This window comes from Panthera tigris, chromosome B1 (assembly GCF_018350195.1).
Source record: "Panthera tigris isolate Pti1 chromosome B1, P.tigris_Pti1_mat1.1, whole genome shotgun sequence".
Classification (NCBI taxonomy): Eukaryota; Metazoa; Chordata; class Mammalia; order Carnivora; family Felidae; genus Panthera; species Panthera tigris.
In genome coordinates this window covers 133,052,763-133,080,017 of record NC_056663.1, presented here as the reverse complement: position 1 = coordinate 133,080,017, position 27,255 = coordinate 133,052,763, and the positions used below count along the sequence as shown (strand labels likewise).

At 39.8% G+C, this 27,255-nt stretch overlaps 1 protein-coding gene across 1 annotated transcript in view; it reads right to left on the bottom strand.

Annotated features, from left to right (window-relative positions):
• The window catches only part of SLC10A6 (solute carrier family 10 member 6), a 31,058-nt gene extending 4,037 nt beyond the window's left edge, over positions 1 to 27,021 (bottom strand). The window contains exons 1-6 of the mRNA XM_007074718.3: positions 26,936 to 27,021; positions 25,900 to 26,287; positions 12,336 to 12,454; positions 7,832 to 7,920; positions 4,618 to 4,793; positions 1,408 to 1,565 (exon numbers count right to left, since the gene is read on the bottom strand). Of these exons, the coding sequence (XP_007074780.1) occupies positions 1,408 to 1,565; positions 4,618 to 4,793; positions 7,832 to 7,920; positions 12,336 to 12,454; positions 25,900 to 26,276 (919 nt within the window). The 5' untranslated portion in view covers positions 26,277 to 26,287; positions 26,936 to 27,021. The remainder of the gene's footprint in view (positions 1 to 1,407; positions 1,566 to 4,617; positions 4,794 to 7,831; positions 7,921 to 12,335; positions 12,455 to 25,899; positions 26,288 to 26,935) is intronic.
• Positions 27,022 to 27,255: the final 234 nt, after the last annotated feature.

The window sequence follows — 27,255 nt, the reverse complement described above, 5'->3', positions numbered from 1 at the left end:
GAAGTGAAATAAAATACCCAAGACAAACAAAAATGGAAATATAGCATGCCAAAACCAAGCTCACGGAGATAGGCATGAGCCAGAGGCAGGGGTGGGGGGTAGCAGGGTGGGGGATATCAGTGAAGGGAGTCAAAAGGTAAAAACTTCCAGTTATAAAATACATAAGACATAGAGATGCAATGTACAATAGGTGACTATAGTTGATAACGCTATTGTATAGCTGAAAGTTGCTGACAGAGTAAATCTTACAAGTTCTCATCACAAGGGAAAAAAACTCTATGTATGGGGCAGATGTTAAATGGACTTATTGTGGTGATCATTTCATAATATATACAAATTTGAATCATCATGTTGTATACCTGAAAGTAATATATTGTATGTCAATAATACCTCAATAAAAAAAAGAGGAAACAATGGAAGAAAATCATTTGATGTATCAAAATGGCTATTTTTATCTGGAATGGACCATTTGTGATTGAAATATTCATCAGGTCATTGATGGCTCATCCATTCAGTCAGTCAGTCAGTCAGTTAGCAACACCTGTGGAATGCTTCCTGTGAGTCAGATGCTCATCTGGGTGCTGGAAGATACCTGGGAATGAGCCAGACATGTTCCTTCCCTCACAATCTCACCAAGGAGAAGGAATTAAAACTTGGATCTAAGACCAGGGAGATTTATTCTGCTAAGATTTATCTTATTTTCTGGTAAAATTCAACCCCAAGTATTCCTTACATTGATTGTTATATTAGCAATCAGTTTATAATCAGTTATACCAGTAATCTTACACAGAACCTATTCCCTGATAACAGTGAAAATTTACAATGTCCCAAGATTAAAATATATGTGTGTATGTACATATCTATGTCTTTTTTAATTTACTTTCTGTGAACCTACCTAATTACGGACTCTAAAATGATGTATATTTGGCTGTATGGATAGATACATATGATATATATGTATGCAAATATGTATTTCAATATCTGTGTATGTATTATATTTCATAGTTGAAAAATATTTCACAGACGTTCAGAACAATTCTTGCTCACAGAAGCATTGTGAAATAACTTGGCATTTGGAAGACCTCATGACTCTTGATGAAATAGAACAAATGTCATTTTGAAGATAAATTATTGCTCATGGAGACTTATCAAGTCCTAGAACCTAAGTTCTAATAGTGCATTGTCTTTTATGAAGCATATTTGTTTGTAATTATAAGCTCACTGTCACATGTTTTTAATGTTTTTCTGTGAAAGCAAAGGATCTTGTTTGTGCTCTTTATTTTCTCCAGAAATGTCAGGTTAAAAACGTATCACAAGAGTTGCACATGCATGTTCAGATTGAAAAAGAAGTTTGTGGCTTGGGTTGACAATTTTCAATCACATCTACACAGTGGAGGCTCTACTCACCTGCAACAATGAGAAATCCATCCAACAGCTGGAAGAGTCCATAGGCCAGTGGGAAGCTAAGCATCTGGACCAACTGCTTGGCAGTGAAAGATAACTGGAGCATGGTGACGCACATCTGAATATTCTGAGCTCCAGTTTCTAAGGAAATCGTCCTGCATCTACCAATGAAAGAATTTTTCAAGAGTTACATACTAGAATTAGGACTCTTCTTAAATTTTTCTCATATATATAGCAATAAATGTAAGCTATGAGCTTAGGCCACTAAAACTGTTTACTCGCAGGGCGCCTGGGTGGCTCAGTTGGTTAAGCCTCCAGCTCTTGATTTGGGCTCAGGTCATGATCTTACAGTTCGTGAACTCGAGCCCTTCTTCTGGCTCGGAGCTGACAGTGCAGAGCCTGCTTGGGATTCTCTCTCTCCTTGTCTCTCTGCCCCCCAAAACATCTACTTGTTTCATAATAATGTGCTGAATGTGCCTGTTCTGTGGGTGGTCTTCTCTCCAAGAGACTCTTTGGAGCAGGATCCCAGGAACCCCACCCTAGGAATCAGGGTGGAAAGACATGATATACACACAGGAAAGGCCCAGTAACAACACAAGACAAAATATGATGGAGGGTCAGGGAGATGCTATAGAAATTCATAGAAGTGGCATAGATGGTTAGAGAAGGCTTCACAGAGGCAGAGGGGAATGAAAGGGTGAGGGTGGGAGACGCATTTCATATGGGACAGTGACTGAAATTAAAGATCCAGGGACAGGTATGACCTGCACCTACCAGGAGGTGGTGCATATGCTGTAAGCCAATCTGTGTGGAGTGCAGAGTTGGAGATGAGAATGGAAAGATGAAATAGGTAGGAAAAAGTATAAGCTCAACAACACTTGAAGGTAAACACAAAAACCCTAAGTAAAAACCAAATGTCTAAAACTCTTTGGTGAAAGAGTTTAGGAGCACGTTTTTTTCCTACTTTCTATTTTTCTATATTTTATTGGTTTCCTAATTGGAAAAAAAAATTCAATAAACCTCACTTGAAAAATAAAAACCAGGAGAAAGTAGAAGGAAGACATAAGCAGGACCTCGGGGGCTGGGTTAGCTGATTTGTCTGTCTGTAATTTATAAAGGGGATCTGCAGGTTTCTATAGATGGAAGTGAAGAGGGAAAAGAGGTGTTTCAGAATACATGGGGTGCCTGGGTGGCTCAGTCGGTTGAGTGACCGACTTTAGCTCAGGTCATGATCTTGCAGTCTGTGAGTTCGAGCCCCGCGTCAGGCTCTGTGCTGATGGCTCAGAGCCTGGAACCTGCCTCGGATTCTGTGTCTCCCTCTCTCTGTCCCTTCCCCACTCATGCTCTGTCTCTCTCTGTCTCTCAAAAATGAATAAACATTAAAAAAAATTTAAAAAGAATACAAACCAGCATCTCTATGCAAGTGGGTTTGGAATAGGGAGGTAACAAGGAGAAGGTAATATGGGCATGAAAACATTGGTACAGAGCAAGCTCTACCGCTCTTATTTTATTTCTATTTACTCTCTTGCTTGCTATGCTTTCTTTAGACCACTCTCACTCCTTTCAGACCCCTGTCAATTACCTGATATCATTAAGCTGCAAAGGTGGACCTCACATCTGGACCATTCACAAGGCAAATGCAGTGTCTCCATCCTGATCTTTCTCAAGCCATCAAGTATGGAGAAAACAAGATTGTTAACTACACTTTGCCATAGGAATACTTTCTCTCCAGATCTGATTATATTTCAACCACTCAACAGCCTGTGTTCCTAATTATTGGCTTTGCAAACAAACTCCAGGTCAAATCCTAACTCCACCACATTCTGGCTCTACGAACTTAGTCAAGTTCCTTAACGTCTTGAAGGATTTGCTCATCTGTAGAATGAGGGTACTAATAGTAACTACTTCTCAGGCTCATAGTAAGAAGTAAATGAGATACCATAAGCAGAGCCTCACTCAGTACCTGGGATAATCCTAAATGCTCCCCAAGTAGACTAGAAACAGATTTCTTCTACAAAATAAACATCAAAACACACACCACTTTCTATTCTCTTTGACTTAACTCAATCTTTTAAGCATTTTAATTTCTCAAACTCCACCTTCGAAGTTCAACACATAGCTCACGTTTCTTCAATAATTCTTTTCTGACTTTAGAGATAGTACATACTCATTGAAAAACTCAGGAAATATACCAAGAAAATATTAAGAAACAAAAATTACTCTTAATCCTACTACTCAAAATTAAACACTCTTAGCATATGGTATATTTTTTCCAGTATTTTTCCATACATAAAATTCTTCTGCTTTCTTCTACAAGGTGGGAATCAAAATGCTTACTGTTTCCTATTCTCTTTTAAATTTATCTTTTAAGTATCTCCCAGAAGCATTAAAATTGATGCATCATAGTCCATCACATAGATACCTCATGAATTAAATATCTCCCTATTGTCAGATATTTAAATTGTTTCTATTTTTTATATTTATAAATAAAACTGCAATTAACATCCTTGCACATCAATTTTCGTGTGCTTATCTGACAGTCCTAGATTCAGGACAGATTTCTAGAAGTAAAATCACTGAGTGAACAGCTATAAATATTTATAAGGCTATTGATATGACTAAGTTGCCTTCCAGAGAGTTTATACCAATTTACATTCCCTCCAACAACTCATCTCCAGACATAACAACATGGAGTATTATCATTTTTAATATTTCACAATATTTATAAATTACATGCCCCAGCTTGTAATGACAATGTATCAGATACATTCCCATCTTATATCTCCAGTTTGCCCTTCCTCCTCTTGCCCCTTATAATTAGCACTTTTACAGAATTTGGCACAAACAATGGATAAATGCTTAATCTGGAATTTTGCTCATGCCCTAGAATGATCTCTATATTTAATGAAACCATCTCACCCCTATCTAATTACTAGGATAAGAAGAGAAATGTGTCCAGATTTCAACATGTGGTGTTAACACCCCAATCCTAATTTCACAGATTACAATTTCCCATCACTCCAGCCTTTGTTCTCATTTACGCAAGAAGTACTGTGATCTTTTCACTCTCTTTATGAGGAGTCATCCTGTTCCATCCACCTTGTAAGTCAAGACTCTTAATGTCTCCTGACATAGCCTGGCAGCAAAGCCTGCCAGTGGCAGTGTGTTTACTTTAACTTCCTCAAAAAAAGTGTACGGATAATTTCACTGTACCTCTGCCAAGATTGGTGGGTAAGAAGTGCCAGCAGAAAGCCCGTGACATGGCCAATCAAGGGGAAGATGAAACTGATGGTCAGAAGAGTGATGTCTGAATTCCAAGATCCTTTTGCCAACACCACACCAGCAACTGCGACCACCAAAAGGAGGACCCCACCAACAATGGCCCCAATCTAAAGCAAACCAACAAAATAAGTACATGTAAACATCATGTTCTCTCAGCTCTAGGATGCAAAGTCCATCACTGCTTCTAAAAAGCTGGGAACTGGGGCGCCTGGGTGGATCAGTTGGTTAAGCATCCAACATTGGCTCAGGTCACCTTGGGCTCTGTGCTGACAGCTCAGAGCCTGGAGCCTGCTTCGGATTCTGTTTTACCCTATTTTTCTGCCCCTCCCCCACTCATGCTCTGTCTGTCTCTCTGTCTGTCTCTCTCTCTCTCTTAAAAATACATAAACTTCAAAAAATAAATAAAAATAAAAAGCTGGGAACCAAGAAGTTTTGGAACAAAGACAGGACTTACCACCAAATCCAATCTCATTTTATAGAAAAGAAACCTAAGTTCCAAGGTGGTCAACTGATTTGGCTAAACTGGAAATTCATGGGGCTCAACACGATTCCAAGTCTTATTTTAAGATTAGTATTTTTTCCCTGGAAGTAGATTTTGCCAGAAGGATTGGGGAGTGGAGTTTTTCAAGGATAGGACAAATTTGTGAAATAAGCAAAATGTAACAATAAGCCTCCACCATCCCTTCACACACTTCCTAGATCCCTCACTGGTACCCTCTTGTCTAAGATTTGTCCTGCCTGGCCGTCTGCCACTCTCTTCCTATCACTTCTTCAACTACCAATGGATTCCTACTGCTTTCATCCCTGTTCTTCTCTCCTCCAAATAAAATTTACCCATTCTTTACTAGATAATCTGGGCTAATATTATTGGAATAGAGGTACTAACACATACCTCTTCCCTCTCCCAAATGAATACTGTTCTTACTTTTGTTGTTCAACAAAAAAGAATTTCCAATAGTTTGAGTTTTAGATCAGATGGCGAGAAAGCCAGACCTAGAATATTTGGAGAAAATTAGGATTTTGACAAGCTCCCATTCCATGTAGACCATAAACTATAACCTAGTTATAGCCTCAACCTGGATTTGAAATGATTCAAGACGTGGAGGAAGGTGGTCATGGGGGAGCAGAACAAAATAAAAATAACCCAATGCACCAGAGATGTTCTCTGGGTTTATTTTTACTGGTCAAATACAAAGACAGACTGGGCCTCTGCTTAATGGGAAGATGCCAGAACACGCAAGAAGACCTACAGTTGTCAAAATCCCTCTCCATCTTTCTATCAAAAAAGGATCTCAAAGTTTAAAAAGTCACCAAGAGCAATTTGTTCAGAAAATGTATCAGATCTAAACTTAAAAGAGGACCAAGAACAGACAATGAAAATATATCAAAATAATGATTAGATTATTCTAGTTTTTTACCAAGGTGCTCTAGAATATTTATGCTTATTATTAAATTTTTTTCTGCCAAAAATCCTATAAAACAGGCAAAAGAAAGGGGTTTTAGATCTGCTCTCTACAGATAATATAAGTGACTACAGAAAATTTATCTGATTTCTCCATTGACACTGAGGGACTAATAGAGGATCTGGAAACACCAAAATTGTAGGGTTTTTTATTACAGTACCTGAAAAGTACTAATAAAATAGAGTACTTGACAGTACTTCATCAAAAATAGAGTATTTGAAAAGTAAGAGGTTCCCACTGTTATACTCTGTCCTCTTATTTTGTAAGTAAAATTAAAACCATACACGGCCACATTGGAAATTTTCTCCTACTGAAATAACAAAGTCACCCACTGACACACAGTCGAAATGTACAACATTTAAGCCTTCCTCCAGTTCTCTGTGCTCAATTGATTTGTCCGCTTGTCAATCCCTCTTCCCGCTCTTGATCTCACTGGAGGAACAGTGAGAGCTGTTCAGTCTTGTGCCAAAGTGAGAAAGCAGCACCCATTTGTGCAGACAAGTGGAGGGGCAGCACTCCGTCAGGGGGAGCCAGACAGCAGGAACTTACACTGAACCAAACCATAAACCCCAAACTAATATGACCTGAGATGTATTTGTTGAACCTTCAATTAGCCCCAAATGTTTATTTCTTTATACATGTAAAATATAAGTAAAGCATTTTAAAAATCTTCATAAAGCAGCACATAATGGAATCTCACATCTTCTAAAATGATACATAATTGTAAACACTGAAAACACCCTAGGATATTGACACCTTTGTTGAGAATGCCTTGAGATTTAAAAGTCATTTTTAGATATTTTTAAAAGTCATTTCAGAGATATTTTTAAAACAAGGACATTTGCTTGTTTCTCCAGCAGACAAAAGCCAATGCTGGAAAGTCAAGAGGAGGTAGGAGGTTCCAGTTACCATCATTCCATGACCAGACTCTTCAATGCATTCTGCATTTCATTCTGACAGCTTTTCATGTGGTCAGCAGCCACAGCAGTTGTTCATGTGTAGAGACTACAACATCGAAGCTTCCCCAGGAATGCTTCTGAAAAACAGCCCTACTTTTTCATGAAAGCAGCCAATACTCTTCAACACCAGGGCTCTATTGCATGCACACCTGAGCAGCTTTCACCTCGAGAGCACTCATGTGGAATCTTGTGAATAGATGGGCTCTGGGTTCTCTCTGGCCACACATAGGCCTTGGCTTTCCTGTCACTACAGCAAAAGTCCCATTCTTGACTGTGTCCATAAGCCTCAGTGTATGGGCCTATGGGAATGACAGAGAATGGCTGAGAAGAGTGGAGGAAATATGGAGGTTAGATAAAAAAAAAGCAGAACTGGGGTGCCTGGGTGGCTCAGTCAGTTGAGCATCCTACTCCTGGTTTCAGCTCAGGTCATGATCACAGGGTCATGGGATCAAGCCCTGCATCAGGCTCCACGTTGAACATGGAGCCTGCTTGGGATTCTCTCTCTCTCTCTCTCTCTCTCTCTCTCTCTCTCTCTCCCTCTGCCCCTCTCCCCCCAGACTGCCTCTAAAATAAAATTAAATTTAAAAACAAAAATACAAAAAAACAAAAATTGCTGGGTGTGGGGTTGTATCTGACTGGCCAGTCTGTTACAGTCATTGTCAACATCTGTCTTTCCAGTGTCTAAGTCTAAAGATACATTAACTGCCATGTGGAGCTGCTTACCTTGAGAATGATTTTGGATTGCTTGGGCCACCTATAATTCACATAGACACCAAAGGCCACAGGGATGGTCAGGCACACAAGGGTGATTCCTGGGGAGAAGAAAAATCCATCAGATGATATCTCCTCTTACCTTGACTGCCCAGTCCTCAACAATTTCTAGTTCAATTAGATATAGGCTTTAATTAAAGCTTCATTTTAGAGGTGCATGGGTGGCTCAGTTGGTTAAGCATCCCACTTTGGCTCAGATCATGATCTCATGGTTCACGGGTTCAGGCCCCACATTGGGCTCTGTGCTGACAGCTCGGAGTCTGGAGCTTGCTTTGGATTCTGTATCTCCCTCTCTCTCTCTGTTCCTCTCCTGCTTACACTCTGTCTCTCTCTCCCTCTCTCTCTCAAAAATAAATAAACATTAAAAAAATTATAAGCTGCATTTCATTTCTGCATCCACCTCCAAATATAAAGAAAGAAAACATCTTTGGAAGACAGCCTTTGAAGGGTATATGTTACCACTGAATGCCACCATTCTTGTTCCATCATTTCTCTCTCAAAATCCCCCCGACAATCACATGGAATTTTAGAGACAACCAGAAATGTAAACATTAGAAAACAGGCAGACTCTGCAAAATTCTTTGGTTGCTATGCATGAGGTCACCTCTCTACGACCACAGCTATTACTTCCCTATGTGAAGCCAATGGGCCATTTGTTTCGCAAAGTAAAGAATACCTACTGCAGATATAAAAAACAGCATCTGTTACACATACCAAAGAATTTCTCATATTCTGCAAGTGTGGCCAGGTAACCTAAAGGTGGGTAGAAAAAAAATGCCTTTTAATTAACACAAGTGAGTAAAGGCATTGAAGGCAGGCTCAGGAGAGCAGAGGCCCACTTGCCAGCAGGATCCACACACTAACCTTTTCCAGTGTTGTTTTCCAAATCTGGCCAAATGCCTGAAATACTGGCTCCAAAGTTACATGAGTTGCTCATAATATGTTGGGTTTTAATTGTTTACAAGTGCCTTTTAGAATATATTATCAAAACATAATATGTTAATTTACTGATCAGAATAAGTTGTGCATAAAATCACGATTTCCTAAACTAGGATTTCACTCAAATTTTACAAATTTAATGGGCTCCAGCTGTCATTAGCACATGTTTTTCAGCTATGGGTCATGGTTTGTAAAGCCCTCCAAGTGATGACTAGAGACTCCAGATTAACACTTTAGACTTTTAAGAATCATAATTTCTGCCAATTCTCCAAAAACTCTGAGCAAACGAGAATAGCCATCTCATTTTACCAAGGTTTCCTTCTAAGCCTAGTAAGTAAACTGAGATCTCTAGGGAAAGGGCAGAGTTTAATGAGAAATGACAATCAGGAAAGCAGATATGGAAGAGATATGGATACGGTTGTGACCTGTGAATATGCTCTCTAATAATCAATAGGAATCATTCATGCTGGATCGGTAAAGATATCAAGATTCACAGGCCATGTGAAAGGTGGAACTGTAGGAACTAAAGTCTCATTAGACCCACTGTGATTCAGTTAACCAATGGCATTACAGTGAATTATATATGGTGTTTCTGGTGTTTTTTTTTTTAATAAACAAGTTCTCTTTCTTTATTTGCAAAAATGAACTCTTGCAGTGTTAAGAGCTTGGCTTTGCAGTCATATTCCCAAGTCAGAATTTCAGTTCTTTGCTGACCAGCTGCACATTCTTAGCGAAGTTAATTAACCTCTATCATCCTACAAATCTAGGAAATGGAACTACTAATAGAATCAATGTGGAAGTGTTATTTAAAGAATTAGATCGTTTATTTTTTATTTTTTATTTTTTTAGAGAGAGAAAGAAAATGAGTGGAGAAAAGGAACAGAGGGCGAGAGAGAGAATCTTAAGCAGGCTCCACATTCAGCACGGAGCCCAGTGCAAGGCTCAGTCCCACAATGCTGGGATCATGACCTGAGCTGAAATCAAGAGTTAGATGCTCAGGAACATGACAAGGATGTCCACTCTCATGGACATCTCTGTTATTCAACATAGTGTTGGAAGTCCTAGCCTAAGCAATCAGACAACACAAAGAAATAAAAGGCATCCAAGTCAGAAGGAGAAAGTCAAACTTTTACTCTTCACAGATGACATGATACTCCATGTGGAAAATCCAAAAGACTCCATCAGAAAACTACTAGAACGGATACATGAATTCAGCAACATCGCAGGATATAAAATCAATGTACAGAAATTGGTTGCATTTCTATATATCAATAATGAAGCAACAGAAAGAGAAATCAAGGAATCAATCCCATTTACAATGGCACCAAAAATACCTAGGAATAAGCGTAAACAAAGAGGTGAAAAATCTATACACTGAAAACTATAGAAATTATGAAAGAAATTGAAGAAGATACACAAAAAATGGAAAAACATCCATTCTCATGGCTTGGAAGAACAAATATTGTTAAAATGTTGATACTACCCAAAGCAATCTACATATTCAATGTAATCCCTGTCAAAATAACACCAGCATTCTTCACAAAACTAGAACAAATAATCCTAAAATTTGTATGGAACCAGAAAAGACCCCAAATAGCCCAAGCAATCCTGAAAAAGAAAACCAAAGCTGGAGGCATCACAATTCCAAACTTCAAGCTATACTACCAAGCGGTAATCAAGACAATATGATACGGGCACAAGAACAGACACATAGATCAATGGAACAGGATAGAGAACCCAGAATTGGATCCACAATCATATGGCCAACCAATCTTTGGCAAAGCAGGAAAGAATATCCAATGGAAAAAAGACAGTCTCTTCAGCAAATGGTGTTGGGCAAACTGGACAGCAACATGCAGAAGAATGAACCTGGACCACTTTCTTACACCATACACAAAAATAAACTCAAAGTGGATGAAAGACATACACGTAAGACAGGAAGCCATCAAAATCCTAGAAGAGAAAACAGGCAACAACCTCTTTGACCTCAGCTGCAGCAACTTCTTACTTGACATGTCTCCAGAGGCAAGGGAAACAAAAGCAAAAATGAACTATTGGGACATCATCAAGATAAAAACTTCTGCACAGCAAAGGAAACAATCTGCAAAACTAAAAGACAACCGACAGAAAGGGAGAAGATATTTGCAAGTGACATATCAGATAAAGGGTTAGTATCCAAAATCTATAAAGAACTTACCAAACTCAACACCAAAAAAAACCCCACAAATAATCCAGTGAAGAAATGGGCAAAAGACATGTCTTCTTTTCCAAAGACATCCAGATGGTTAAAAGACACATGAAAAAATGCTCAACATCACTCCTCATCAGTGAAATACAAATCAAAATGACAATGAGATATCACCTCACACCTGTCAGAATGGCTAACATTAACAACAGATGTTGGCAAGCATGTGGAGAAAGAGGATCTCTTTTGCACTTCTGGTAGGAATACAAACTGGTGCAGCCACTCTGGAAAACAGTATGGAGGTTCCTCAAAAAGTTAAAAATAAACTACCCTATGACCCAGCAATTGCACCACTAGGTATTTATCCAAAGGATGCAGGAGTGCTGTTTTGAAGGGGTACATGCACCCCAAAGTTTATAGCAGCACTATTGACAATAGCCAAAGTATGGAAAGAGCCCAAATGTCCACCAACTGATGAATGGATAAAGAAGATGTGGTATATACATACAGTGGAATATTACTTGGTGATCAAAAAGAATGAAATCTTGCTATTTGCAACAACATGGATAGAACTAGAGTGTATTATGCTAAGTGAAATAAGTCAGTCAAAGAAAGACAGATATCATATGATTTGACTCATATGTGGAATTTAAGATACAAAACAGATGAACATAAGGAAGGGAAGCAAAAATAACATAAAAACAGAGAGAGAGACAAACCATAAGACACTCTTAAATACAGAGAACAAACTAAAGGTTGTTGGATGGGCGGTGTTGGGTGGGAGGAAGGGCTAAAGGGGTGAGGGGCATTAAGGAGGACACTTGTTGGGATGAGCACTGGGTGTCATAAGTGATGAATCACTAAATTTTATTCCTGAAATTATTATTATATTATATGTTATCTAACTTGGATTTAAGTTTAAACAAATTTTTTTTAATTTTTTTAATGTTGTATTTATTTTTGAGACAGGGAGAGACAGAGTATGAACAGGGGAGGGTCAGAGAGAAGGAGACACAGAATCTGAAATAGGCTCCAGGCTCTGAGCTGTCAGCACAGAGCCTGATGCAGGGCTCGAACTCACGGACCGCAAGATCGTGACCTGAGCCGAAGTCGGCCACTTAACCAACTGAGCCACCCAGGCTCCCCTTAAAAAAATTTTTTTTTAATTTTTTTGGGAGTTGGACACTCAACTGACTGAGCCACCCAGGCTCACTATCCAAGTAGTTTATTTTAAAATCCACATAAAGGAGGCACATAATAAACAATGGCATAAACAATGGTATTACCATCACCATTACTATTACTGTTCCATTTCACAAGCCCAGTACAGACCTATATTCTGATATGGAATGGTGAGATTCTGCTCAAGATTCCAGGACAAGGTGTAGAGATACAGGCAGAGCGGCATCATTCCCAGGGCAGCCACAGTGGAACAGGTCGTCATAGTGATGCTGAAAGTGAAAATAAAAGGATGCATAAGAGGAAGAGTTTGAAATGATGAAGTCCTGACCAAAAGCAACTCCCAGAGCATACCTTAGAGATCACATGAGGTGAGTTACTTGAAGCTCACTCCTATCTTGTTATTCAACAAATGACTTCATATGTGACCCAGAAAAAGATTTCCAGCAGTATTTGACGTTCATCAATTAACTCCTATTTACTTAAGAATCTACTTGTTCTAAATGTTCTGCCAGGTCCTAAAGGGTTTTTTTCTTTATAGAGTTTTTTCTATTGAGATATAATTCATAGACCATAAAATCCATTATTTTTAAAGTGTTTTCAGTACATTCACAAGATTGTGCAAAAACATTATATATTTCTATACTTTTTTCATCATCCCAAAAAAGGAACCCCACCCTCATTCTCTTCTCCTAGCCACTGGCAACCAGTAATCCACTTTCTGTCTTTATAGGATTTCCCATTCTAGACATTTCATATGAATACAATCATAGAATATGTGGTCTTTTTGGTGTGTCTGGCTTCTTTCACTTAGCATAACGTTTTTGAGCTTCATCCACATTTTAGCATGTATCAGTACACCATTTCCTTTTTATGACTGAATCATATTCCATTGTATGGATAGACCACATTATTTCTGCCCATCCACTAACTGATAAACATTTGAGGTGTTCCCTCTTTTTGGCTATTATGAATAATGCAGCTATGAATATTTGTGCACGATGTTTTGTGCAGACATATGAATTCAATTCTCTAAGGTGTATACCAGGAGCAGAATTACTGGATCGTAGTTTAATTTTTTGAGGAAATGCCATTTTCAAAGCATCTGCACCATTTTACTCTCTGCCATCAATATATGAAGGCATTCTGTTAAAAATTTTTGCACAAATATTCATGAGGAATATTAGTGTGTAGTTCTATGTTCCTGTAATGTCTTTGTCTAATTTTGCTACCGGGATATGGGAATAGGGCAAATTTGCCACAAGGCTAAGTGTTTGCCCAGTGTGAAGTGCTATAAATATCTGTCAGAAGAGGGTATCCAAATACCACATGCCCTAAGTTTCCCATTGGATAGAGAAGGGACCCCCACAGCACAGATCCTCAGAGCAAGCTGGACAGAGCCAGCAAAGTTACAAAACCATAGCAAAAAAGAATTGATATGGGATGCTAGACTAAATTAAAAGTTCTCTTTGGGGCACTTTCATGGCTTAGTCAGCTGAGCATCCAACTCTTGATTTGGGCTCAGGTCATCATCCCAGGGTCATGGGGTCGAGCTCCACGCTGAGCCAAGAGCCTGCTTAGGATTTTCTCTCTCTCTCTCCCCCTCTGCCCCTTTCCCCTGCTCACTCTCTTCTCCCTCTCTCTCTCTCTCTCTCTCAAAAAATTCTCTTTGAATTCTAATACTGTATAACCCCATGATTATAGATAGGAATTGAAGTAGAGTGAAAAAGTAAGATTTCTAGACTTCAAAATGGTGGTGTGATTGACAGAATAAGTGGTCACTTAACATCTGAAAGGACATGTTAAGTTAGGGATAACAACAGAACATCCACCAGAAATATCCCAGGTAGGCAAAGGAAAACTCAGGACTGCAGCCACCAGAAATATCCCAGGTAGGCAAAGGAAAACTCAGGACCACAGCTGCTGTCATCACTAGACACACAAATCCGGCCATCTTGGGAAGTGAAATGTAGGTGCAAGAGCTGAATGAAGCAAATCCAAACAGCCTGACAATAGCCAAGCCACACAACTTCACCAGGAAAACAAAGGTGAATGATCAGAACAGAGTTTTGGTCTTTGTTGAACAAAGCTGGGATGATTTCTGATAGACAACTGGGTTTGTTTATCTCTGTCATTATTGAGATTATCTCCAAGTGAAAAAGATAACAAAGTTAGTGCTGTGGGTCTGGAAGATTTGCAAATACATAATATCTAGAGTAAAAATCCATCAGTTTAGAACCTTTAAAGACTCTGTATCTTGACTACTGTACTTTTATTGCATCCTATCAAATGTTATCGCTTCATCAATTTATAATATGTTGTTTCTATTTTTTCTGACTAATAAAGACTTGTTTTCCAAGTCTCTACATGTCTTAATTGGAGAACAGGACTTAGTCACACATTAAAATGCATAGCTTCAGTGCAAGGGGTAAAGCATGCATAATGGGACCAGGGGCATGGGGAGCAGAGCCGTGGAAAGAGCTCTCCTGCTTTGGACTGGGGCCAGAGAGGGGCCACCGTGCATGTAAAGAAAGACAGAGAAGCGAGTGGAGAGCTAGGAGATTACATTCGATGAAAGCTGAGAAAGGAGAGACTTCAAATGTAGGCTAAAAGCCAAAAGTAGATCAAAAAGGATGAAAACCCAAGAAGTCCACTTAGGACCATCCAACCTTCCCCAGTGTTTTGTGCCTCTACCCCAGAACCATCCTTTCCTCCGCTCACCTCCACCCCCAGCTCCCAAACCCAAGCTGCCTTTTGTCCCTGTCTGGATGACAGAACCAGTGAAAGAATAAATCAAAAGGAAATGGGTAAATGGAAATGAGAGATCCTTCAGGCCAACAAAATATTTTCTAACTGATGGGGAAAATTACACAATCTGTCTAAACATGCACAAACTGCTTCTAGACACTGTTAATGCTGCTCTATTCAATGAGGTGAGGCAAATGGAGCATCGCATAACACAACCCGCGGGAAAACAAGAGTTTATCCACCTCAAATCCAGGTCCAGAGTCTGGAAACTTCTTAATATTCATTGTTTGAGTTCTCACAGCAGACCGCTTTGTGCAAGGTATATGTCCAATCTGTGTCCGTGGCCCAAATGGCCAAGAGACGGGGAGGTGAACCACCTCCCAGCCCACCAAGGGGAAGGAGACCCTCTGCAGGGATAAGGTCTTCTGCAGGGATAACAAGGGTCCTCCAGCACTTCATCAGGCCTTCAAGTCACCATCGTTCTTCCTCATAATACAGATCACCAATGTTTCCATCTAATTACCTTGCCTACAAACCATCTATGATTATTTTGACTTTTTCTACCAGAGTGTTCATACTCTTGGCAAAGCACCAACCGCTCTGTTTCAAGGATATTAAAAATACTCCTCTGCACTCTCATTCATTGCTGATGAACTTGCAAAATGAGATACTTTGACGATATAGATAAATTACACATGGGTTTACGCTTTAGCCCAACAATGCTATAGGTTATGGGAATCTATCCCTAGAATGTACTATCAAAACTATGAAAAGACATGTGCCCAAGGTTATTATATATGTATTCAATATACCTTTTCTACCTGGCAATCTCTGGCAGTAGTGTTCCAGGAGAGTAGAAGTGGAAACTGTAAAGCCCCTTGAAGCTTCAGTTTGGAAGCAATAGGGCATCACTTCTGTGTCATTGTATTAGTCAAAGTAAGTCACCAGACCAGCCCAGATTCAAGGAATGGGGAATAGGTACCCCCGTCTGGATGGGAGGACGAACCTTATCACATTACAAAGGAAGGTGCATACAAGAATGGAAGGAATCTGTGGCCATATTTTGCGATCTATCAAAGACAAATACTAAAATATTTGCAGTCAAAATAATACGTGGAGCTGGCCTCAAAAAAAATCCATTGGGTAAGTGGGGACAGAAATGAAATGCGATGGATCATAAGTTAATAATTGCTAAAGCTGGGTGAAGTATACCAGAGGGTTCACTATTCTTTCCACTTTTATATATATTTGCCATTTCCCACAGTAAAAAAATAAACAAATGTCCCTTCCATCTTTGTGGAAGACTGTATATCTCCCACAGTGATAGCAGTGGGAGACTGCTATCAATCTGGTGATTCAGGATTTTTTTGTATCATATTTTACATTGAGAGGCTTTGTTGTAAATCTAGTATAATGCATACACCGGCATGGGGGTATCTAAAGCATCTTCTGCCCAACCCTGGCTGGCCTTGGGCTTTTCCTTCCTCAGTGCTGCTGTGTACCTCTCTGCACTTAGAATATTCATCCTTGAGGAACAGCTCCCATTGCCCTGTAGACATTTTTATTTGCATTATCTCACATACTGTACCTTACATAAGTGCTTGTTTACCTATCAATGTGTGGTACACTTATCAACTCTGAGTTGCTTAAGGGCAAGGACTATATTGACCTCCACACCCATAGGATCTGGCAGTCTCATGCTATAGCATCTTGGAGGAGCTCATTAAATACCAAATAAATGTATAAATCAAAGAATGAACCAATGTATCAAAACACTGGTGCTAGGACAATGTTCTCTCTGCTCTTCCTCATATGTCATATATCTGCAAGTGAACGTTGCAAATCTTAGTGAAATGATCCCTTTACACTGAATTGCAATGGTAAACATCCCAACCGTAATCCAGGAACAGAAATTTTCAATTAAGAGATAACTAAAACCATGCTTTCCCAAGTTCAAATGTGAAAAACATTTTGAGGAGCAAATATTTAGCTGATTGGAGTCCTTTTCAGAAATCCAGACTTAGGTAACTCACAAGTGATTATAATTTCCCTTCTCCTCTTATTTCTTTTAATCTTCTATTTTCTTTTTAGTCTTCTAAGATTTTCTTTTATGCAATCCTATTTTATTGCTGCTTATTCAATGAATAGAGGCTTTTTCTTTGTTTCTCTTTGAAGCAATCACACAATACACCTTACTCTGTAGCTTGTTGCTTTTTTTAATCCACTTAATCATAGGTATCCCTTCAGGACAATACATGAAGCTTAAACTCATTTGCTTAAAGAATGAAGAGTACACCATGATCTAAATATGTCATAATTTCTTCAATCACTTCATTAATGATGAATAAATTGCTTTGAGTGTTTTTCCATTATAAACAAAGTGATGATAAACATTCTTGTATGTATTTCCCTTGACATAATTCTTTTATTTCTGTAGATTCCTCAAAGTGGAATTGTTTTATCAAAGGTTTGTTTTTTACTTTTAATAGATACTGCCATATTATTTCACAAAAAGATTGTTACATTTCACAATCTTTCCCACACTGAATATGATCAATCCCTTTTAATTCTCATGAGAACATTGAAAAATGCATCTCACTGATAGCTTGTTATACTGTCTATGTGCTTGTGCTTTCTGTCATAGTCCCTGACCTTTTGGATGTCCTCTCCCAAGCAGCCTTGCTTGTCTGACTTTTTCTTCTTTACTTGTAGGAGCTCCTTTAAAATTAGACTATGTATGATCATGCGTAATCAAATAGCTTCAGCGAGCTTATTGCATGGTTTTGACTACACTGATGGATTTTGCCATAATAAATAATGAACACTGAGATATTCTCATGTGTCCATTTTTTTTAATGTTTATTTTTATTTTTGACATTTATTTTTATTTTTGACAGAGAGAGAGAGAGAAACAGCATGAGCGGGGGAGGGGCAGAGAGAGAGGGAGACACAGAATCCGAAGCAGGCTCCAGGCTCTGGGCTGGAACTCATGGACTGTGAGATCATGACCTGAGCCGAAGTCGGATGCTCAACCGACTGAGCCACCCAGACGCCCCCACATGTGTCCCTTTTTTAATGGCTTCTGAGTTTCTTGTCTTGTTAAAGATCTCCTCTCCTGAGGGTATTTGAATGTCATCCCCACTTTTTACTTCTTTTTAGGTTGATATTTTGTATTTATATTTTTAGCTCATCTAAAATTTATAATTTATATGGTAGAAGATCAGAGGCTAATCTATTGTCTTCTATAAAGAGGGGCAAGTGTGTTAATCTAATTCACTAAATAATTTTCCACTAAATTGAAGTCCCAACTTCATTATGTGTTACATGTCAAAATGTACTCAAAATGTACTCTAATCAAATACTAGACTTTTAAACACGGTGTTTTCATAGTGAGTTTTCACATGTGGTAGAGCAAATACTTCCACATAAGTTTTTTTCAAACTTGTCATAGCAGTTCTTGTACATATGTTATTCTTTATGAAGTTTAAAATTATTTTATCCTGGGGCACCTGGGTGGTTCAGTCGGTTAAGCTTCTGACTTCGGCTCAGGTTATGATCTCACGGTGTGTGAGTTCGAGCCCCCATCAGACCCTCTGCCGTCAGCACAGAGCCCACTCCAGATCCTCTGTCCACTCTGCCCCTCCCCTGCTCATGTTTTCTCTCTCTCTCTCTCTAAAATAAATATTTTTAAAATCTTCAAAAAAATAAATTAATTAAAGTAATCTATCCTATTAAGAATGTTTACTTTGGGGCGCCTGGGTGGCTCAGTCGGTTAAGAGTCAGACTCTTGATTTTGGTTCAGCTCATGATCTCATGGGCCGTGAGTTAGAGCCCCACATCAGACTCTCTGCTGTCAGCACAGAGCTTGCTTCAGATCCTCTGTTCCCCTCTCTCTCTGTCTCTCCCCCACTGGTTTTCTCCCTCCCTCCCCCCCCTTCTCTCTCTTTCTCAAAAACAACTAAAAAAAAAAAAAAAAGAATGTTTACTTTGAGCAAAGACTTCTTCCTAACTAGAGGAACAGGTAAAGGAAGAAAAGCAGTTTGCCACAGTTCTCAAACCCCTGTCCACAAAGAAGGTGTTTGGGAAGCGTTTCCCAACTCTTAGCCTACAATAATGCTACATTCCTTGACTCTTCATACTAAGTCCTGGGAGAAATTCCATATTACATCACTCTGATCTTGAACTTCTGGAGAAATTGCACAGCATGTTTCCACTGAGTTGCTTTGGCACAAACAGCAGAAAGGTAAGATTCACGACTGTGGGAAGCAAATGTGAGATTTCTAGCAGACTGATTCTATATCCTCAATTACATAGGTTTCTGCTTCCATCCTTTACATGACTGTCCAAGCCCGTGGTGTTTGGCAGATGGTGCTCTGCCAGCTGTTACAAACACCCGCAGAACTGTAAACAGTGAATGTGTGTGAGTGCAGTGCAAAGTCACACCTTTGGTTTTATTGCCATGAAATTCCAGTGTGGCATAAATGGAGGATGTAGCTAACTGGGTCTCTTGGCTGTTCACATATAGGAAAATTGTTGGCCAAGGCTGACTTCAATAAAACAAGATTCCACTTGCACTGAGAAGAATGGCATCATCATCCCCAAACTATTACAGAAAATCATGAGACTGCCTCAGCAAGTCTGGACAAACAGGTAAATCCTGCACCTCTCTTAAAATAAGTAGATTATCTATATACACATTATATTAAAATGCAATGTGTGTAAGTATACCATTTTGCCATTGGGTTTAAATTATTCAAATGCTCTTTTAGTATCAAACTAATAAAATTAGGAACTCTGACACTCAAAACTATGACAACACACACTTGCTTCTCCACTAGAAAAAAAAGTAAAAACCATCTGGCTAAGCAGACAGACATGGGGTATGCTATCATATCAGGTGAACAGAGCCAGTCCCGGAAGAGTTAAAGGCCAGGTTTTCCATTCCCAGATATAAATGTTACTCCTGTCTGCTGCTTCTCAATAACAATAACTAGCATTTATTGGGGCGCCTGGGTGGCTCAGTTGGTAAGGCGTCCGACTTCAGCTCAGGTCATGATCTCGCAGTTTGGGAGTTTGAGCCCTGTGTCTGGCTCTGTGCTAACAGCTCAGAGCCTGGAGCCTGCTTCCGATTCTGTGTCTCTCACTCTCTGCCCCTTCCCCGCTCACACCGTCTCTCTCTCTCTCTCACACACACAAATAAACATTAAAAAAAAATTAAAAAAACAATAACTAGCATTTATTCAACACTGCCTACTAAGCATCATGCTTTTAGATATATTTTATCTTTTCATCTATACAATAACCATATATGTTATTGTAGTGTTTCTTTTTTTTTAATTTTTTTAAATGTTTTACTCATTTTTGAGAGAGACAGACAGACAGACATAGACAGAGCACGAGCAGGGGAAGGGCAGAGAGAGAAAGAGACACAGAATCTGAGGCAGGCTCCAGGTTCCAAGCTGTCAGCACAGAGCCTGATGTGGGGCTCACCCCTACGACCTAGGAGATCATGACCTGAGCTGAAGTCAGACGCTTAACCAACTGAACCACCCAGGCACTCCATAGTGTTTCCATTTCATAGGCAAGGAAACTAAGGTACAGAGAGTTACCAAAACTTGCATGAAGTCACATGGATTCAATCTAAGTTCTGTCTCTTAAGATGATCTCTGGCTCTCCACCGGGCCATGTCAGACTGACCTGAAGAATCTGAAGTTCTATTTGCCAGATGTCTGCTAAAGGACCAAGAGCTACTTTAAAGGTCAAAGGTCCAAATTGGCCACTGAAGCCCTCAGGCTCCACCACCACCCTCGGTCAGAATCCTTTCTCTGCAGTTCACGACACAACTACATCCTCAGGTAAGTATGGACCTTGTATATCAAAAGTTGTCAAACTAAAGACTGTGGCAGCTGTCCTGAGTTGCACCAATAAACTGATTGCATTTCAAGCGGGGTTTTTATAACACACACAGGCAATTAGAAACTTTCCTTCAGTCATTCGCTCAATGTCGGTGGAGCGCCTACCACCATCAGGCTGGCACTGAGTATGCAAAGCTGAAGAAACCCTCAAGGAGATTACAGACCTAGTGGGTGAGGCGGATTAGGAGATCAGCTATTAAAACGCCCTCCTACAGATGATAAGAATTGCATACTTGATGCTATGGGGACAGATTGGGAAGCCATCTCTGTCAAATAGTTTAAGGAGAAACATTAAAAACTGGGGTGGAGGGAGGGGGACACAGAGACCTTATAACTTGCTTATCTTTTCCTGTTGTACAAAATACTTAAAAAGACCTCAGATCCACTTCTGGTTTATACCCAAAAGAATTGAATGCAGGGACTCTGACAGATTTGCACGCATTGCACGCATAGCAGCATTATTCACGACAGCCAAAAGATGGAAATGACGGATGTGTCCATCAACAGATGAATGGATGACTACATGCGCTATATACGTATGATATACAGCCTTAAAAAAGAAAGAAAATTCTGACATGTGATACAACATGGATGCACTCTGAAGACATTATACTAAGTGAAGTAACCCAGATACAAAAGGACAAAAGTTTTATGATTTCACTTGTACAAGATACTTAGTCAAATTCACAGAGACCGAATGGTGGTTGACAGGTCCGAAGGGAAAGGAGAGTTATTGTTTAGTGGGTACAGAGTTTCAATTTGGGAAGATGAAAACGATACGGGGATGGGTGTTAGTGACTGTACAACAGTGTACTAAGGCCACTGAACTGCACACTTAAAAATGGTTAAAATGGTAGATTTTTATGTACTGTATACTCTTTAAAAAGGACCTCAGACAGTCTAACCCATTGACTTTACAAAAGAGGAAACTGAGGTCCAGAGAGGTAAATTGCTCAAAGTCACACAGCTCCTTGGGCAGAGACTAAAACACAGACCCTGACACAGTTCTCTTTTATCTGCCTCATATAATAACTCATGCAGTATTTTGTGCCTGGTGAGATTCTAAGTACTTTATATATATTAATTCATTCAACCTTCACAACAATCCATGAGGTAGATTATGCTTCCCCCTATTGTAGAAGTGAGGAAACTGAAGCATAAAGAACTTATATAATCCGCCAACATGACAGTTAGCAAGTGACAGTTCTACTTCCTGGCTCCAGAGTAGACTTTACTACTACTCTGTAATGCTAGATCTTAGTTTTCATGTCCTACCCTCAAAGGCAAGAATACTGTCCATCTTTAGGACAGTAGATTGCAAATATGTCCCCAATTCTTCACCCCATTCTTAGCCATGCCCTCTGCAGTGTGACTTTGCAGCTCATCCTTCAAGAGGCAGAATCTACTTCTCCATTCCTTGAATCTGGAAATGGCCAATGGAATGTGGTGGAAAGTAATGATGAACTGGTTTCCAGCCCAGACATCAAGAGACCTTATATGCTTCCTCTTTTTCAGAACCCTGCCTCTGACATATGATTGGGTCTAAGCTAACCTGCAGGAGATGAGAGACCATGTGGAAGAGAGCCCAGCTGTCCCAGATGAGGCCATCCAAGACCAATCTACATTTATCTAGTCCCCAGACATGTAGAAGAACCCAGCCAAGGTTTGCTGAGCTCAGTCAAGGAATAGGATAATTTTTTAGATTCCCCATACATACCAGCCAGTAGCTTTCTAGCACAATTACAATGAAGGATAATGTTATGACTACAAGGGACAGAATTGGCTTTTCAGGCTGTGGGAACAACACGGGCAAAGGAAAGGTGGGAAAGTGCGGGGTATATTCAGAGAATAGTGAATAGTCCATTTCGACTATAGACCATTGTGCTTATTGGGAAATAAACCCAAAGAAGTAGGGTAGACCTGGCTTAGTTGCTACCTAAGTTACTAGATTCTGAGAAGCCTTTAAATGCCTAACATGTTCATTTTCCCTTTACAATGCCATAGGGAAGTGTTAGGATTTCCAGCTACAGGAAAGAGGTCCCAAGTCAGGATTTAAATATAAATAGTCTGACCCCAGAGCCAGCCTCATCCACTTACTACAAAACCATGGTGGAGAGAATACTGTGAAGATACTTTCATTGGCCAAGAAAGAAAGTATGAGGGCCTGCCCTGAGGAAATGGCCTTGGAGATAAATAGGAAGAACTGGCTGTGAGTAACAAGCAAGAGGATGGGCGACAGGTCTAGACATCGGATTGAGTGAATGAGGTGAAGACTGAAAAGAGCCACAGGGGACTGCTTAGATGCTGAGCCCAGATGCCTGGGACAATGATCAGCATTATCTTCAGATACACAGAATGCAGAAACTGGCTCATACGTGTTGATTCTGAAATGCCCTGCTTGGGGTGAACAAACACATGAGAACTACAGGTAGATTGAATGAAGCACAGAATTAAGGCATGAGAAATATGTGAGATCTGCAGAGAGCTAAACCGCAATTTCCTCATTTGTGAAATAAAGTTATTGTTATAATTCTTCATGAATTTTATCCAGCATGAAAACAGAATTCCAATCAAGCACTGTCTCCTTTATTTTTATTTTTTTGGCCTAGAAGTTATTTTTGTTGGTAATCAAGTGGGAAGAAATGTAGTGAACTTCAATATCGTTTCACTCAATAATACTGAATTTTCTCCGACTTGCAATTTTTATTGAGAGTTAAGATTTTATTCTCATATCTATAAGCTTTTGAAAATGTAATATTTAGTCACCATTCTAAAATTTCATTTCTTACAGGTTGTATTTTGCTTATTTTTTGTTTTGTTTGTGAGACTCAGAATCAATTTAAAAGGCAGGGGTGGGGGGGATAGTTAATAATTACTGCATGTACCTGGCATCCTGCATGTATATTTCCTCCTTAAAATATAGTCATGTGGGGAACAGGTAATTTTAACCCCATTTTAGAAATGGGGAGGAGGCTTATAGGTTAAATAATTTGACTAAATGAAAAGCTAATTAGGTATAGAGTTGGCAAAGGGAAGCAAAATGAGTTTTATCTTTTATAGACTTCCTACTCACTAGTGCTTTTATTATAATGTTGGCTAAGAAAAGATGAAGTTAATAAATGTTCTCTTTCCCAGAGCAGAAGTGTTTGAGAACACTGGTTTAAGATTTATGCTCCTACTCAGAACAGAAGACCGAGTTGTGTTAATAAATTCATGGAAGAATGTGCCTAAATGGCAGACTGATGAGAAACAGATGTGACTTCAAATCTGCCTTCTTCTATGCTCGGCTGCAGCACTTGGCAACCTCCTTAGCCAATCTGAGTCACAATTTTCTCAGCTGTAACATTCAGAAAAATAAAAGGTCACTTACAAGGTTATTATGGGAACCAAGAAAGAAGAGAGAGTACATGAAAGCATCTACCTCATGCCCCTCAACAAATTCAATAAGTAACATTTCCTTTCTCTTTCCAAAAGCAGATAGGTCCCGCATTTATCGCTGATAGGTAGACTCTGTGGAAAGAATATTTATCATCTTCCAATTATTACATTAATGATCAAGTTTATTGAATTTGAAACTACAATGCAAATTAATGCATTGTTTTGAATTCGTGATTCTTTTCAAGTCCCTGGTAAGTAGGTAACTAAAAACATTACCATATGAAGATTAATTCCTCTGCATGGCATGAGCCCCTTAACATTTACAGGTGAAATATGTTCATGTGCTAAGCATTCAACACATGCAGGGAACTAGAAACCCAGAGCTGCAGCTGATTCACTAAAGTGAACTCCCAGCACCATCAGCACCTCTGATTCATTCCGTGAATCGCATAATAAATCTCAACTAAATGGCACACACATTGAACAAAGATTTACATTTATAAGTCATTCTTCCCCTGGGCAGGAGGTGAAACAGTTTGTTAATAAGGAAGCAAAGAATCTAGAAACACCACTGGGGTTTTTTTTTTGTTTTTTTTGTTTGTTTGTTTGTTTTTGCTTTTATCTTTCTGATTGTGACTTCTCTACTCTTTCTTCAAATGCTCTTTTTCAGCACCAAAACATGTACTCCCAAAGATATGTGATTAATTCATCCTCATTAAAGTGTAAATCGATGATAAAGCCTAATGTCTCCCAAGGACATTTATTTACACCATAATTGGAAATAAGGTCCCTGACTTACATGAAAGGAATTAGATTCTAGTGATGAATGTTTAGTCTGCAAAGCAACAAGAAAAAACATTTTTAGGGACACCTGGGTGGCTCAGTCAGTTAAGCATCCAACTCTTGATTTCAGCTCAGGTCATGATCTCACAGCAGTGGGTTCAAGCCTCACGTAAGGCTCTGTGCTGAGTGTGAACCCTACTTGGGATTCTCGCTCTCTCCCTCTCTCTATGCCCCTCCCCAACTCAGGCATGCACACTAGTTCTCTCTCTCTCTTTCTCTCTCTCTCAAAATAAATAAACATTAAAAAAAAAAAAGATAACATTCTTAGTCCTAAAACTCTGTATGTTGCTCTCCAAGTCAACTCATTAGGCCATCCCCCTGCACTTAAAACAAGATATGTCTATCATATACCCTTAAAGCTCCTTTATCCAGTTCCCCTAAAGACTTGTTTCTTAAAGTAGACTCAAATGTAACACCTGATGAGAGCATGGAGGGTCCCATTCTGGTTCTGCCGCCACTACTACCACCACCACTCCAGCTACCAAACAAACCCATCGTTAGCTTCCTGGGATTCTCAGCCTACATCTTGGGAGACTGTGAGCCAGGACTGTGGAAGCTACCAGTGTGGGTGAGAATGAGTTCATGCCTAGGAAGGGCCACAGGGTGAGGCGGAGACCTGCTTCTCCTATGACATATGAACCAACCCCACTACTCAGAGAAACAGTTGCCAGTGAAACAGAAGACGATCACAGCAAAGTACATCTTAAGCTCAGAAAGGAAACTCCTTGCAGGACTGAACTCCATAATCTCTACCTAAAGATTGGCAGGGTTTTGAACATGAACGTTTCAGTGCTATCAGGGGCGGGCTTCTGGGTTTCCCTAGTGTAACTTACCTGAGATCCATATCTCCATCGACCCAGAAGGTGAAAATGTTTGAGATGGTTCCCCCTGGGCAGCACCCCATGACGAGAACAGCAACGGCTTGGGCTGGCTTCAGAGAGAAGCTGATGGCCAGGAGATAGGCCGTAAGAGGCATGAGGCCAAACTGGCAGAGCAGTCCTACAGCAATGCCCCAGGGTCTCCTGATGTGCGACCATAGCTTCCGGAACTCCACAGAGCATCCCAAGGAGAACATGAGCAGGCCCATCATCACAGCCGACACCACTGTGAAAACAAGTTCCAGGTTCCCATGTATCTCCGGTCCCACGGGCAACTCCTCCTCCGAACTGTTAGCAGGGCAGGCTGAGCTGCTGGAACAGTTTGCTCTCATCTCTTCATCTCCTTAAGACAGCATGACAAATGAACATCTGCCGCAACAGCTAGGCAGGTCTATTCTTCCACGTTTTGTAATAACACAACCAAGTCATGCATGGAGAGTCATTCCAATAGCTATTGGCCAGCCAGGTGATTCATCCTAATCTGATCAATGTATTCATGAGTGGCATTATAAAAGTAATTATCATGGGCATGAAACATATAATAAACTGGTAAGTAAGGCTTTCCACTTCTGTTCTTACTCACCACTGAATATTCAAGCGAAATGAGACAAGCAAATTTATTGTCAAGTGGAGTGACTGGGCTGTGTCGTCAGCATCACGCTATGTTCCAAGAAAATAAGTTGAATGCCAAGACATAATTTCTCCAAATTCAATGGGATTTCAAAGAACCAGGATGCAATGTTTTGCAGAGGGGAAATCTAACTGGAAAAAACAAAGGCACTAAGCCAAAAGCCACTCCCCATAGCATTAGCAAAAAAACTCTATCGAAAATATTAAAGCGAAAGATCAGTTATGAAATGTCGAGAGGGACTAAGGATATTTTCAGGAGTGCTTCAGAATTAGTTTCAGTTTCTCTTCTTTCTATTTCTACTAGAATTTGTCTCTAAAGCCAATAATTAAACACCTGTAAGAATAATATGGTACTAAGCACCTGATTTGTTTCATCAAATGTGGAAAAATTCTGTACCCAAAATAATTCAAGGAAGCTGTCACTTTCCTTTGGAGAACAGAGTCGGCTTTCAGATGCCACACCCCTGGCCCTCGTGGTGAGGTCTGGGAATTCTGCAAAAGAATGTAGTTAAGAGTTTGTCATGAAGGCTGGAGACAAAGTCTGAGGCCAGTTTCTGACCGCAATGGCCCAGGGGCCCTTCTGTGTTTCTTAACCACACAGATGCACATTTCATTGGCAAAACCAGACAGGAAAATATGGTTCCATGAAACTAAACCTACAAAAGAGCAGATGCCACACCC